General features: G+C 33.9%; 1 protein-coding gene across 1 annotated transcript; it reads right to left on the reverse strand.

The window, feature by feature from the left end:
• Positions 1-2,313: 2,313 nt before the first annotated feature.
• LOC140981434 (J domain-containing protein spf31-like) lies at positions 2,314-9,596 on the reverse strand. Its single transcript, XM_073447837.1, has 9 exons — positions 9,438-9,596; positions 8,594-8,684; positions 8,426-8,486; positions 8,193-8,270; positions 7,416-7,489; positions 3,587-3,700; positions 3,404-3,511; positions 2,724-2,762; positions 2,314-2,628 (listed from the first exon to the last, which is right to left on the reverse strand). The coding sequence occupies exons 1-9, from the start codon at positions 9,536-9,538 to the stop codon at positions 2,542-2,544; spliced, it is 753 nt and encodes a 250-aa protein (XP_073303938.1). The 5' UTR covers positions 9,539-9,596; the 3' UTR covers positions 2,314-2,541.
• Between the last annotated feature and the right edge of the window lie 5,844 nt (positions 9,597-15,440).

Genomic DNA, 15,440 nt, shown 5'->3' on the forward strand with positions numbered 1-15,440 from the left:
CATATAAACCTATAAAATGAATATTCTTTTATATATANAAAGTTTTTTCCAACAAAACAGAATGCTATTTATATTTTTTAAAAAATATATTTTAAAACTTGATTTGCTTTCATTAGCCCTTTTGCCATCATTTCTGTACTTTTTAGTAATTTTAAGATTATTTTTTATGAGTTTAATAAAAAAAATTATGAATGATAAATTAGGAGTATTCAAGAAAGGAACCAAACCAAACAAAACTATTAAACCAAAACAAATCGCATAGTTTGGATCGGTTTTTAATCGATCATAGTTCGGATCAGTTTAAAAAAAAACAAGCATACCTAAAAAATTGATTTAATTAAAATTTTGGATGAAAATAATCTGAACCAAATCGATTATGTTGAAACAAAGAAATATTATATTTGATTTTTAGTTTTTATTTCATAGTGAGAATTGTAACATTCAATTACATTGATAATTTATTTATTGCAGATTTTAGATCAAATAAACATAATCACATTCATAAAAGTTTATGTTTTTATAAAATTGCAAAATTTTGGAACCTCCATAATTATTTTAATTTATGATATTTTACTTATAATCATTTAATTACACAATCAAATAAAACATCTACTAGACTTTCTTTCAAATGTCAATTATTTCTTTTTTATTACAATATATAATGAACTGAGTTAATGTGAAATTCAAAATTAATAATTAATAATTCAATTAGACCAAACCGAAACCAAAAATATTTTTGCTACTGATTATAAAAAATTTGTTTGATTTTGTTTGAAATTTTGTAAACCAATATATTATGGTTTGGTTCGAATTATCATGTAGAACCGAACAACAACTCAGCCCTAATAAAAATATTAAATAAATCAAAAAATTTAGTAAACTGAACCGTTTCAACACAATTATGAATACGTGGAATTTCAATATATTTTCTCCTTTACATGAAAAAAGTTTGGATTCAAAAGTATTTTATTAATTTTAACTTAGACTGAATCATAGTAATTACTAATTACTATGCACACGCGATACGTGTGTGTACAATCTTTTTTATTATTATCGATGGACTAAAGTGAAATTTGACAAATTATGGAGGAATTAAATTGATATTTGAATTGTTGAAATAAAAATAAAAGTGTGTTGAAATTTAAAAAAAAACAAAAAACAAAAGTGTAATATTAATATCATATAAGGGTAAAATTGGAAGAAAAATGCTAGATTTTTCAATTTTTTATTACTCTTTTTAATTTAAATAATAATAATATAACATGCATTATATGATACTCAATAAATTCTTATTACATTATTATCGGTAAAAATTAAAAAAAATCATGATGTATAATTATTTAATAATAACCACTATTTTAAAATATAGCAAAAACTTGTGTGAGACGGTCTCACGGGTCGTATTTTGTGAGACATGTCTCATATTTGGGTCATCCATGAAAAAATATTACTTTTTAGGCTAAGAATATTACTTTTTATTGTGAATATCGGTAGAGTTGATCCGTCTTACAAATAAAAATTCGTGAGACCGTCTCACAAAAGACCTACTCTTAAAATATATATAATAGTCTAAATATTATTGATAATCAGAAAAAATATGTTATCCATAGATTTTATTTTTTTCAATACATGGTATATTATTGTTTACAGGAAAAAAATAATCCATTTTTAAGAATCAAGTGCTTTTTTTTGTTTTTTTTTATCATGCAGTATAATAATTACATGTATTATCATATTCACATGAAAAAATAGCAAGTTCTGGAATAACTTTTAGTAATATTAAATTGGAAAAAAAACACAAATGAGAGAAAAAAATGATATGGAATTATATATATATATATATATATATATACACACACACACACACACTTACACACACACTAGAACTTTAATCGGATGTAATGATATTAAAAGGTTAATATGAGTAATAAAAAGTATTAAATACGTAAAATAGAATGTGGTTAACAAATTGGAATATAAACAACACTCTCTTAAAAATAGAGTATCTCGAGTCAATGACGAAATATTTTAAAATATGATAAAACAGTTATTTTTAGTAACAATGAGATGATATTTGAACATTACATCATTAAACAAGACATGAAAATGAGCGACATTTGAAAAAAGACATGAAGCATATGGCAAATTCATAGGCCTATTTTTTTACCACAATCTTCAATAATATGTACGAATTGGACAATAGAAACAAAAACTAAATCAATCCTTGGATTCATTAAGATGTCTATGGCTATCAACACAAATTAAGGAGAAATATTTTGCTAATTAATTCAAAGAAATGCCAAAGAGAGGTCATTCTCAAAATAAACATATATATAGCTAGCAAGAGCCAATTGTTACCGGATAATAGTATAAAATTCATGTTCTGCACTAAATACTGTATTTCTCAAAGTAAGCTGTGCACAATATAAGCCTACAGCAAACACAGGTTATACAAATGCTAGCACTGTGCCTTCAAAGGCTTCTCAATTAAAAGTACATTTGGTTTATACGTTTGAGAGGTACAGGTAGGTACCGACTTAATCAACCTCGATTCACTGGCCTTTGGACGTAGGATTTGTTAGGATCCTCGGTCTTGAGCTTTGGAGGTCGAAGCTCTCCTTTCTTAACCTATACAAGCACGGAAACAAAATTTTCTGTAGTCATGTTCTTTTGTATTTCTTCTTGGTATGACAAAATGGAAGAAGTATATATATATATCTCACCTTCTTCCCACCCTTCATAAAGTCCCTCCAGCTAGAAACCTGACAATAAAATGAAACGAAGCCAGAAACCAAATAAATACACTGGCATCAGAGATATCAAAGGATTGTATGTCAAGTCCAATGAGATGTAGGAGGTTTACTATACAAGCTTTTTTTAATCTCCTACTTGTTCCAGAGCAAATAGAAAGAGATTCAAAGAATTTGGTTCGGAGGTAGGATACTTATACAGAAGTTTTCTCAACTCAATCATAAATGATGGAATCATCAAAGATTTTACCTTCTTGAACTATGCTTGTAACTCACTAGAGGCCCGGGTAACAAAGAGAGGAGGGCAAGGCTAAGCGGAGCGAAAAAAGGGGTGGGGGGATGTTTGCGTCATTTGGCATCAGTTTCAGCGGTTATATTATATAATCCATTCCTTTCGATTTTCTACTTCATAAAAAGGAAGAATTAGGACCTCAATTTTTAGTATTAACTCTATCCGCTTTCCAAAGTTTGGTAACCCCAAATATGATACAGCCAACTAAGGAACCCCATAAAACAAAATCACATCTCTGAGTATGCAATCAGAATATAAGTAATCAAACACAGCCCAAAACAATTGAGTTACATTATATAGCATAAACAACCAAGTTAATGATCCATAGTTATGTTAAATGATACACGTACGAAATACCAACCCGCTGCTCTCTTGTTCCTTCCCACTGCTCCTCATGTTCACGCTTCCGTTTCCACATCTCCTTTGTTTCTTCTTCATCTTTCTTTAATCTGCCTTCCTCCTCTGATATCTACAAGTTTCAAAGAAAGCATGGCGTTGAATAAGCAATTATTATAATTAGAGCACAAGCAGTGATGTAGCGTACCCTCATCTGCATCTTCCTTCTCCTCCATTCTTGATCTGTCAAAACTTCCCGAACCTTCAATTTTAGCTGCTGCTGGAATTCCTCTGATCGTTCGTACTCCTGCTCATATTTTCCCTGCACCATCATTTAAAAATGGAAAGAAAAATCATTTGCTTGTCATCGACAAAATTACTAGAAGAAAGGTCTATCACATAGGGTGTAAGGCATATTTTGATTCTTCTACATACACAGAAACTCAGTGGGATTATGCAAGTATCACATCCTGTGGAAAGACATGATTTGTTTCCTTGATATGTGGGCTGACTTAGTGTATAACTATAGATTAGGATACCTAGAAATATCCTTGACTAAGGGTATCAAGTTTGATAACACAAAAATCCATTGTTTAAAGGGATCTATTTTGATACTTAAGAATAACGATTGATCAAGGGAATCTGATTTTTGTTTATTTCTATATTTTGTAGCTAGAATTTTCTATAGATTCAGTTCCGTTGTAAAGCAAAAGTATCCATGAATAATTTGTTTTCTTTTATTATTTAGCTTTCTCTTCCACGACTTCTAGAAATGAGAAACAGTATCTAACCTAACTCACCTCTTACATAGCAAACTGATGTACCCACAACCACCGACCAAAAACTAATATAATCTTGAGGAAAGGAACCTGAGAGTGCATCAAGACATCACTATACCCTTTGTCTCATTTCGTAGCCCGCCAAAAATTCTCACCAACCCATGAGAATTTTCTCCCAACTCCTAAGGCTGTGTTAACTTTTGAGTTATAAAATATGTACGGATAAGTTATTCTGTGGTTATTAAAATACTATTTTTGATTTGATTGATTAAGATTGAGATATGATTAACAAATGAATTATAGTCTTACCATCTAATCATTATAATTATAATTATACTTGATTTATGTAATAAGATTGATATTTGAGTTCTTATTAAAAAACACGTTAAGTTTTCACAGGTCGACCATTATCAGTGTTCTAAATGAGTGGCCGCCTAGGCGGTAGGCGGTCTTTATAGGCTGTCCAAGGCTATCTGATGAGCGAGGCGGGCGAGCAGGCGACAGAGGTTGGCGATGATTTTAAAATCCCAGTCAAAATCAAATAATTTTAAAAACCAGTCAAAGTCAATCAAAAATACTTTAGACATAATAAAAACACCAATCACTTTCTTTTTATTTACTTTTGGTTTCAAGTATGATCGACCATTAGCCACCACCTACCTCAAACCGCCTCTAGGCGACGCCGCCATCAACCACCACCTTAATTATCTTGTTAGTTTGCATTTACATATTTATTTGCAGTTTGTCTAGATTGTAATATATTGTATGAATTTTTTTATACATAAACATTTTTTGATTACATATATTACACAAAAAAATGATGATTATTTGTAATTATATTATATGATTATATATAATTATTTATAAAAAATTACTAAAAAGATTCAACCGCCCATGCGGTGCCCAGGTGGCTGAGGCACATTGACCATTATAAATTTAAATATTTACGATTGAATCAACTTAATCATCCACCTTGGAAACTTTTATGCATTGAATGAAAGATTAAAGAGTGAATGATAGATTGGTATCAAGAGATCAAAGAGATAGCTTGTTTTCTTTTTTATTTGTTATAGACTTTCAAAAGGTATATTTGAATTTTATGAGAAATCTTCTTCAGCATAGATGTAGATGGTTAACCCTACTTTAAAATAAGATTAATAATCAAAGATTGTAAAGTACAATTTAGTGTGCCCAAGGATTTGATATAGATATTTAATTTAAACCAAGCATGGGATGGGGCTATATTATTTATCCCATCCCATATTTATCATACCAACTAAACACCACCTACATGAAATCACTATTCCCAACACTTTATCCGACTCATTATCTAAAGAGGAATGGAAGACAGATTGAGGGTTGAGATGGATGCATTGGAAAGGAGAACACATTTCTCCATGGGAACTAGAAAAAGAAATTTACATTAGCATTCCAATAGGATTTAGTAGAGCCGACAGGAGTATGCCAATTGAATAAGGCTTTGTACAACTTAAAGAAACTCCAAGTGTGTGGTTCGAAAGATTTACCGAATTAATGCTGGCTAATGGTCTTGTGCAAATTTGAGGTCACACTTTCTTCACCAAGCACTTGAGCTTAAGGGGAATCACGGACTTGATAATCTATGTGAATGATATTATGATGATGAGAAAGAAAAGAAGCATTAAATAGTGCCTGCCAAGTAATTCAAAGTAAAGGATTAGGAAAGATTAAGTACTTTCTAAGTATTGATTTTGCTTACTTGAAATAGGGAATCTCCAGCCCTCAGCAAAAATTTATTGACCGATCTTCTAAGAGAAACCGGCACGACAACAACCAAAGCAGTTGCAACGCCAATCAAGAACCACAGACTCGGAGAAGCGGTTGAACAAAGAGCACTGGACAAAAACATACTCAAGACTAGTAGTGAAGCTCACCCACCTTGCAGACACACGACTAGACAAAGCATACTCTGTTCATGTCATTAGTTAAATTATGCATGTTCCTAAGGAGATTCACCTACAGGTCGTCTACAGAGTACTCCACTACTTGAAATCTCACCCAGTAAAGGGGATAATGTTTAAGAGGGATTCTAAACTCATTCTTGAAGCCTACACTGATGCGTATTATGCAGTGTAGTTATATATAATAGAACATATGCTGAAGAAGATGAATTCTTATTCACTTAATGAACTGAGAAGTACAACTTATACTTATAGTCTTATACAAATCAAATCTGTGGATAACAACTTAATCTAATCTATCCAAAGTATAAAATATAAAAACAGTAGATGGATGTTTATCTAATCTAATAATTCAAATGCCCATCCTTATCAAATTTTCGGATATTCAACATGCAGGAAATCCTGTAGACCGAAGATAAATCTCAAGCTGTTGTATCTTCCATGGAGGGAACCTAACATCATGGAGCAATAAGAAACAGAACGTGGTAGACTGGTGAAGTGCAGAAGCAAACTTTATGGCAAGGGCATAAAGAGACTGAATTGTTATAGGGGAAGATTATCCTAGAAAACCTGAGATTCTGAACGTTAAAAGGAGGGGACCCATGAGAGTTCACTGTGAGAATAACTAAGCCATCAGAGTTGCACATATTCCAGACTTCCAGTGCACATTATCGAACAAAACACAAGGAGAAGCTGGATAGTGGCCTGAGTTGCAAGCCATATGTTTCCACATGAGGCCAATTAGCAGACGTTCTCAGTAAGGGTCTCAACAGCACTAACTTCCAGGAGCCTATTCGCAAGCTAGGTATGGAAAATGTATATTCACCAGCTTGAGGGGGAATGTGGAAATATATAATTTGATTTGTTGATTTGTGGGCTGATTTCGTTTCTAATTGTAAATTACTATGCGTAGGAAAATCCAATTATTAAGGGAATTTGATACATAGGAAAATCCCTTGACTGAGTAGATATGATTTTTTATTCGTTCTATTTTTTGTTTCTGGGATTCCCATAAATTCAGTTCCCTTGTACAAAAATGCATCAAAGAAAAATTTTATTTTCTGTTATTATTTTTCTCTCTTTCATATTTAAGAATAATAAAATTATTCTTCTCCACACACCCATAAAAAGAATAAATATTGGATTTTAAAATAAACAGGCATAAGATGCATGGTGACAAGTAGAAAAGGATTTACCAAAAAAATTATGAAGGTTAGCATACTGTTTCTACACGTGTATAGCAAGTATCTTAAGCTGATCAACAATCTCTATGTTAGAAACCAGTAAAAATATCAATATTGGAGCAAATCAACCTTACCTCATCCACTAATGACTTTAACTTGGAAGCAGTGTCCTTTTTCAGCTGCTTTTTTCTCTTTGCTCTAAGTTCTTCTGCATTACATATTCAGAAGAGAGCAGCCTTACAGATTAATCAGCACAAGATAGTATTTATTCCCACAAACATAATTACATAAATAATAACAGAGACACTCTATTGGTGTATGGATAACTTCATCCAGACTTGACTTGAAGGAACATTCAGGTGAGGATATCGGACTTCAAGCAGGAACGTGTAAATCAGTTATGAAATGAACTAAGTTGAAAACAAACGCTCGAGAAACAATGGCCTTTTTTATTAATACATAAGGAAAAAAAACACTTTCATAGTTTCTTCAAGTCGAGTATGAATGGGAAGCATGATCAAACAGGAGATCACTTGATTACTACAAGAAAGAACTGCTGCGACTAGAAAACTTCAGTAATGTAGAGTATTGACACACGATTAAATAATTAAGGTCATGGACGGACTGTTAAAGCTTGCTTCGCTCGCCTGCTTCTCTATTTATAATTTTACCCATAGGCATTTTTCATTTGCTTTTACAGGGGGTGGCCATCACTGGTACAATGGCACTAGATCTCCTTGTTGAAAGGAAATGAATAATTCATATTTTAAAACATTAATACGAGTGGCGTTTCACTCATAAAGCTGAATATCAAGCTACAAGCAGTTATAATCTTTAATTTTACTCATTTTATTAAAAAGTAATAATTTTAGTACCACCTCTTCCACAAACAAGTAAGCTTAACTACAAACCTTTTGCAGCATTAACTTGGTTCAAAAGATAAGCCCTTTCCTGAGAGTCGTTAAGTAGTTGTTGAGCTTTAGCTAAAGCTGTAAGGTAGATAAAACAATGTCAACAAATTAACTAACAAATTGAATTTTCTATTAACAAACAAAATTAAATCATGACAACAAATTCATCTCAATGTGTGTAGAAGTGTACAAGACTGTCTTAGCAAATTACACAGTAGCTTAGGGTTATTTACCTGCAAATGCCTCCTTTGCTTGTGGATGTTTGCATTTATCAGGATGGACTAGCAAAGATAACTGTTAAGATGATAAAGTTATGTCAAACACTTGTATGATACCCAAAAATATCAGATAATCAGCATTGAACAGATGACTTAATAGCTTGATATTGTGAAAGAAATCACCTTACGGTATTGCCTTTTCACATCAACTAAAGATGAATCAAATGGGAGGTTAAGATATTCAAATGCATTTAACTTGAAGCATGAAAGGATCCTACAGAAACCAAGAAGTTAGAAAACATGTCATCAGCAGAAGTGTAATAATACTTTACAGTGTAAAATAGCTAGCTTTAGTCATGAGAGGAGGTAACAAAAAATAGGAATAAGAAAAAAAATAAAAAGAAGAAGAAGAGACCAAAGAGTTTTAACTAAGGAAGAAACCAGATCCTTAACAAATATTTTATATCCAAAGCGGGCTCTCAGTCGAGTCTACTATTTATATTTTGTAATAGTCCATTTAGTACTCTTAAACTATATTATCGCAAGCCGACGTTACACAGATGGTCGATTAGAAGCCTGAATTCTAACTATATTTTAGCTTCAAAAGGTCGGAGTTTCCAAAAATCAAAGTGAATAACTCAGATGTTAGCCTAAATCTTGTGTTTTCTTTCACATTGACATGTTTTCCAATATTACTTTAGTGACGCGTAGTATGAAATTTGAATCAGCAACACCTAATTATATCCAATCAAACCTTAATCCACGACAAAGTCCAAAATAACTGTAATTGAGCTTACATTCAAATATCCACGGAATTTTTCATCGAAATTTATCTTCCGCTCCTCGCATTTCATTTCAATACTAATCTAAAAGCACATACATGCCCGAACTACTAAGCAATATACCAAATATTATCGTATTCAAATGCAACAGGTAATCCTTAAGCATGTTTTCTTCATCGTTTTCAGGAATTTTTTTTACCAAACGCTACTTTGAAGCTAAATACGTTCATAATAATTACGGGAACCTTTTAACTTCATTGTCGCGCTCAACCTCGCTGACTTCTGAAAAGAATTTTTTAAGCAGTAGTTCTTCGTCGGCGGCCGGAGCAGCAGCGGCGTCACCCATCGCGATTTGCCCCCGAGTTAGTTCTCCGTTCTGATTGCAATGTGGAACGTAGTAGTCGATCGATCAAGAAAAGATAACAAAGCTGTTGGACTAAATAGAAGGCCCAACCCAAATCTTCGGTCTACTACACAGGCTTTAGGATTAGGGCAAAGGCCCAACCAACTCGTAGTTGCGCTTCTAGTAGTCTAGGGGCTTTGTATTTATGGGTATATTTAAGAAAATAGACCAAGTTGTTGTGAATAAGTAAAAATTTACGCTAAAAAATAAAAATCTCAAACTCTCAAAATTATCACACTACACACTTTATAATATTTTTCTCTCAACTCAATTGTGTTTTTCTTCACAAATGAGAGATCTATTTATAGAAAATCTTTATAAATAATCCAAAAATAAATTACATCATTACATTCATCATCACACACAAATTTCAATATTCAACACCTAATTTTACCTAATTTTCAACATTCAACATTATAATAGATATTCAACACAAATATTTCACATTTTCAACACTCCCTCTTGTGATGATGATCATAATACAATGATTGTCTTCATTACGTGTTTTTATACCGCGTCGTTAAAAACCTTACTAGGAAAAACCCATTGGGATAAAAACCATAGTAAGGGAAAAAGAGTGCAGTCACGTAAACTCTCCCTCATGTTGACACTAACAATTCTTCACAGATTTTGTAGATTGCGCATCCCAATATTATATATGTGCTTTCTGAATATTGACGTAGAAAGTGCCTTTGTGAAGAGATCTGATGAGTTTTTACTTGATTGAATGTGACGAACATCAATATATTTATTCTTCTCAAGTTACTTGGTGTATGCGAAGAACTTAGGAGGAATATATTTAGTTCTATCGTTTTTTATGTATCCTTCTTTCATCTGAGCAACACATGCAGCATTATCTTCATATAGTATCACAGGCTTCTCGTCGAATGATAATCCGCATGAGATTTGGATATGTTGGGTCATTGATTTTAATCACACACATTCACGGCTTGCTTCATGTAGTGCGATAATCTCGGCATGATTTGATGAAGTTGTTACGAGCGTTTGTTTCTGTGAACGTCAAGAAATTGCAGTGCCTCCACGAGTAAATACATATCCAGTTTGGGAAGGTGCCTTGTGTGGATCAGATAAGTATCCAGCATCGGCATAACCAATTATACTTGGATTAGCATCTTTTGAATACAAAAGTCCCAAGTCTGTCGTTCCTCGTAGATNTTTGAAACATGAGTTGAAGAGATTAGAAGTTAAGAAAATTAACCGATTGCATGATTTTATCCGGATGAAAAATTGGTTGGATTGATTTGACTTGTGAATGCATGAAGAGTTTGTTAATTTATCTTGAGGCCAAGTTCTTTAAAATATTTCATGATTTGTTTGTTTGTGTTGTTTTGTTTTGCTCGGGACTAGCAAAATATTAAGTTTGGGGGAGTTTGATAAGTGCAATTTATTGTACTTTTATTACTTGTTTTTAACTTAGAATTTTGTGATTCTTGAGCAGGTTTTATGTGATTTGTTGTTGTTTTTGTTGTTGTAGTTTGGAAGTTTAGAATAAGAGTTTGGAGTAGTAAAATGTTGAATTGGAAAGTGCAAAAGATAAAAATTTCAGAAGCTCCAGCGCACCCGCGCTAACACAGGCACCGCACCCGCGGTAATTGAAAATCGAAATTCAGAAGTTCTGCCGAAGCTGTACCGCACCCGCGGTCCTTGTTCTCCCGCACCCGCGGTCACTGAAGTTCGAAAATGAAAGTTTTCCCCGAAATAGCAGCGCACCCGCGGTGCCATCTTTACCGCACCCGCGGTGGTTGACAGACAAAGTCCGGAAATTCTGAAATTTGGTGTGCTGAGCATGGGAGTTGATGACTTTTGTGTTTTGCGTGCAAAGACTTGTCTAGGACTATAAAAGGCTTCTATTATTCACTATCTAGGTTATGGGAGAGCCAAGGAATGAGTGGAGGCTGCTGAAAAAGGATTGAAGATCAAGTTCATTAAGTTCTTGAGAAATCTTTTGCACAAATTCGGGGACAGAAACTGCACTTCAAACTCTTGTTCTAAGTTCTTCTTTCTTTTATTTTTCATTTGATATTTCTTGTTTTGTAACTATGTTTTGTTGTTTTGATTGTGTTATTATGAACTAAGTTTTATTTCTAGAGGAATGATGGAACAAAACTAGAAACCATGTGTTGGAATCTATGAAATAAGTTATTTAAGTTTTTCATCTTGTTCATTTGTATTATTCCAATCTTAATGCTTTCAATTTATTGGCCATAAGTTGAATGATTTATATGTTTACAATTTATCACTCGGAAGAGGAAATTATAAACAAGAAAAGGAACAAATACATCATTAGTATTTATAGAGTTCGGGAGGCCTATAATGCTATTGAAGCCTATAGAGAATCTAGTGCTTGAAATGTTATTTATTTATAGATTGTTGATGGGAATGTCACAATTCATTTTTAGATAACCAATATATACTTATTACTTGGAAAAGGGAGTAGATAATATTAGGATTCTTGGCTAATGAATAAGAAGAATTTAGAATTTTTATAACATAGCTAATAAGAATTACACATGGTAGATAGTTGCGTGAAATCAAACCTCTAGATCTTTTATTCCATTGTTATTTGCTATAAAAAGTTTGGTGTTATATTTTACTTAAATCCATTTTCAATTTAGTTATTCTTACAAACAAATCTTTTAAGTGATTTTTCTAAATAAAATTGAGACTATTTTAATTACAATCATTAATATACATTTAAATACATACTCCTCGTGGGATCGACACTTGTACTCGAAAATACATTTTATTATAACTTGACGTCGTGCACTTGCGAGCAATTAAGAAAACACGCAACAAGTTTTTGGCGCCGTTGCCGGGGAATATTTATTTTAAATTTATATTAATATTGTTACCAATTAGTCTTGATTTTAATTTAGAGCTGTTCTTATTGTATTACATTAAATATTGATTTGTTTCTTATCTTTGTTTGACAGTGCATGCGAAGATCATAAAATTTTGACTTGCTTATCTTTGATCCTGAGATAGAAAGAACCGCAAGAAGATTAAGAAAGGCAAGAAGATAAGAGATTCAAGCAATGGCTGACAATAGAGATAATGAAAATCCACCCCCTGCAATACCCATCAGAGATCATTTTAAGTCGGTATTAAATACTCATTATTCAGGAATAGCAAGAGGGACTATTAAGGCAAACAACTTTGAGCTCAAGCCCGCATTAATAAACATGGTTCAACAAAACCAGTCTGGGGGAGCAGCTACTGCAGATCCTCATCTACATCTCAGAACATTCCTTGAAATCACAGACACGGTAAAAATAAATGGTGTTTCTGATGATATAATTCGATTGCGTTTGTTTCCTTTTTCTCTTAGGGACCAAGCAAGAGGATGGCTCCAATCGCTTCCTTTTGGGAGTATCACTACATGGCAAGAGTTAGCAACCAAGTTCTTTGCTAAATATTTTCCACCTGCGAAGTCTGCACAGTTGAAAATTGAGATAAATACTTTTAGGCAGACTGACTTTGAGCAATTATATGAGGCATGAGAACGGTATAAGGAGTTGTTGAGGAGGTGTCCAAACCATGGTTTTGAAGATTGGGTACAGATTGAATTGTCTTATAATAGTTTGAATGGACAAACAAGAGGCACTGTGGATGCAGCAGCAGGTGGCACGATATTTGCTAAATCACCTGATCAAGCATATGATTTGCTTGAACAAATGACCATTTACAGTTATCAGTGGCCGTCTGAGAGGTCAGGAGTAAAGAAGCAAGCTGGAATTTATGCCATAGATCCTATTACATCACTCACCGCACAAGTTTCAGCTTTAACAACTCAAATTGCAGCTATGAATAAGGCTAGTACATGAGAGGTTGAAAATGCATTGGTTGTTACTGAAGAACCACATATTCCTGATGAGGCTCATTATATCCAAAATAGGAATGTTGGTGGCTACGGAGGATATCGAGGTAACCCTCCCCCTAATACATATCATCCAGGTTTGAGAAATCACGAGAATTTCTCATATGCAAACAACAAAAATGTGTTGAATCCTCCACCGGGGTTCAATACACAAAAAGGGGAAGGAAAACCGTCTTTTGAAGATCTAGTTGGGACGTTTGTGGCAGAGTCTGGAAAAAGAATGGCTAAAACCGTATCTCGTCTTGATAACATGGAGACACACATGGGTAATATGGGTGCCACGATGAAATCTTTAGAAACACAGATTGGGCAACTAGCCATTGCTTTAAAGGATCAGAATAGAGGACAGTTTCCAAGCAATACAGAGGTGAATCCTAAGGAACAATGCAAAGCTGTCATACTCAGGAGTGGCAAGGAAATTGGTATCCCAAAACCTGTTGAAAAGGGTGTAGAGATTCTAGTCGAGGAAGATGATCGACAGGGTGTGAGTGTGGACAAAGAGAAAGTAGAGGAACCTAAGAAAGTGATGGAACAGCAACCTTTACCGAAGGTGAATCTTCCATATCCTAAGAGGTTCAAGAAAAATGGATTAGATGATCAGTTTGCAAAGTTTTTGGAAATATTCAAGAAAATACACATTAACATCCCATTTGCGGATGCATTGGAGCAAATGCCCAATTATGCTAAGTTCATCAAGGATGTGATGTCCAACAAGAGGAAACTTCAAGAATTTGAGACTGTAAAGCTAACCGAAGAGTGCAGTGCCATACTCCAGAAGAAACTACCACAGAAACTCAAAGATTCAGGGAGTTTTACTATTCCTTGTGTTATTGGTGGTTCTAGAATAAATAGGGCCTTATGTGATTTAGGTGCCAGTATTAATTTGATGCCTTTTTCTATTTACAGGACTTTGGAGCTTGGTGAGGTGAAGCCTAGCACTATTACTCTGCAGCTGGCGGACAGATCACTTACATATCCACGAGGCATAGTGGAGGATGTGCTGGTAAAGGTAGACAAATTCATATTTCCTGCTGATTTTGTCATTCTAGATATGGAGGAAGACCAGGAGACGCCACTTATCTTTGGAAGGCCGTTCTTGGCCACCGGAAAAGCTTTGATTGATGTGCACAAGGGCGAGCTCACATTGAGAGTAGGTAGAGAGGAAGTCATGTTCAACATCTACAACACCATCAGAGGACCAAATGAGGTAAGTACTTGTAATAGTATAGATATAATTAATTCATGTGTATCTCATATTGGTGCAGGTAGGATGACAAAAGATTCCTTGGAGAGATGCTTATTGGAATCAGCTTCTATTGTGGATGAAGAGGATTGGGATGTGCGAGAGGAATTACTTGCTCTCAATACGCTACCTAAAGAAAATATAGATGCACATCATGAAGAGTTACTTGAAGACGCAAGTAAAGAGGTACCAAAAGCATCCCCTGAATTGAAGGATTTACCGAGTCATTTGTGCTATGCATTCCTAGACGAGAGTTCGTCATATCCGATAATTATATCTTCTGCTCTTACTAGTGATGAGAAAGATAGGTTGTTGAGGGTGTTGCGAGAATTTAAATCTTCTTTGGGATGGACAATTGCTGATATAAAGGGGATTAGCCCTACTGTTTGTATGCATAAGATCTTGATGCAGGAATCTTATTCTCCGTATGTTGATCATCAGAGGAGGCTTAATCCAGCCATGAAAGAAGTTGTGAGAGCTGAGGTATTAAAATTGTTAAATGCTGGTGTTATTTACGCTATATCTGACAGTTCTTGGGTTTCACCAGTACAAGTAGTGCCTAAGAAGGGTGGTATAACCGTGGTGAGAAATGAGAATAATGAATTGATTTCAACTCGTCCAGTGACTGGTTGGCGAGTGTGTATAGACTACAGGAAATTGAATGATGCGACTAGAAAAGATCACTTCCCCTCTTTTTTATTGAC

Source organism: Primulina huaijiensis, chromosome 7 (genome assembly GCF_012295235.1).
Source record: "Primulina huaijiensis isolate GDHJ02 chromosome 7, ASM1229523v2, whole genome shotgun sequence".
Classification (NCBI taxonomy): Eukaryota; Viridiplantae; Streptophyta; class Magnoliopsida; order Lamiales; family Gesneriaceae; genus Primulina; species Primulina huaijiensis.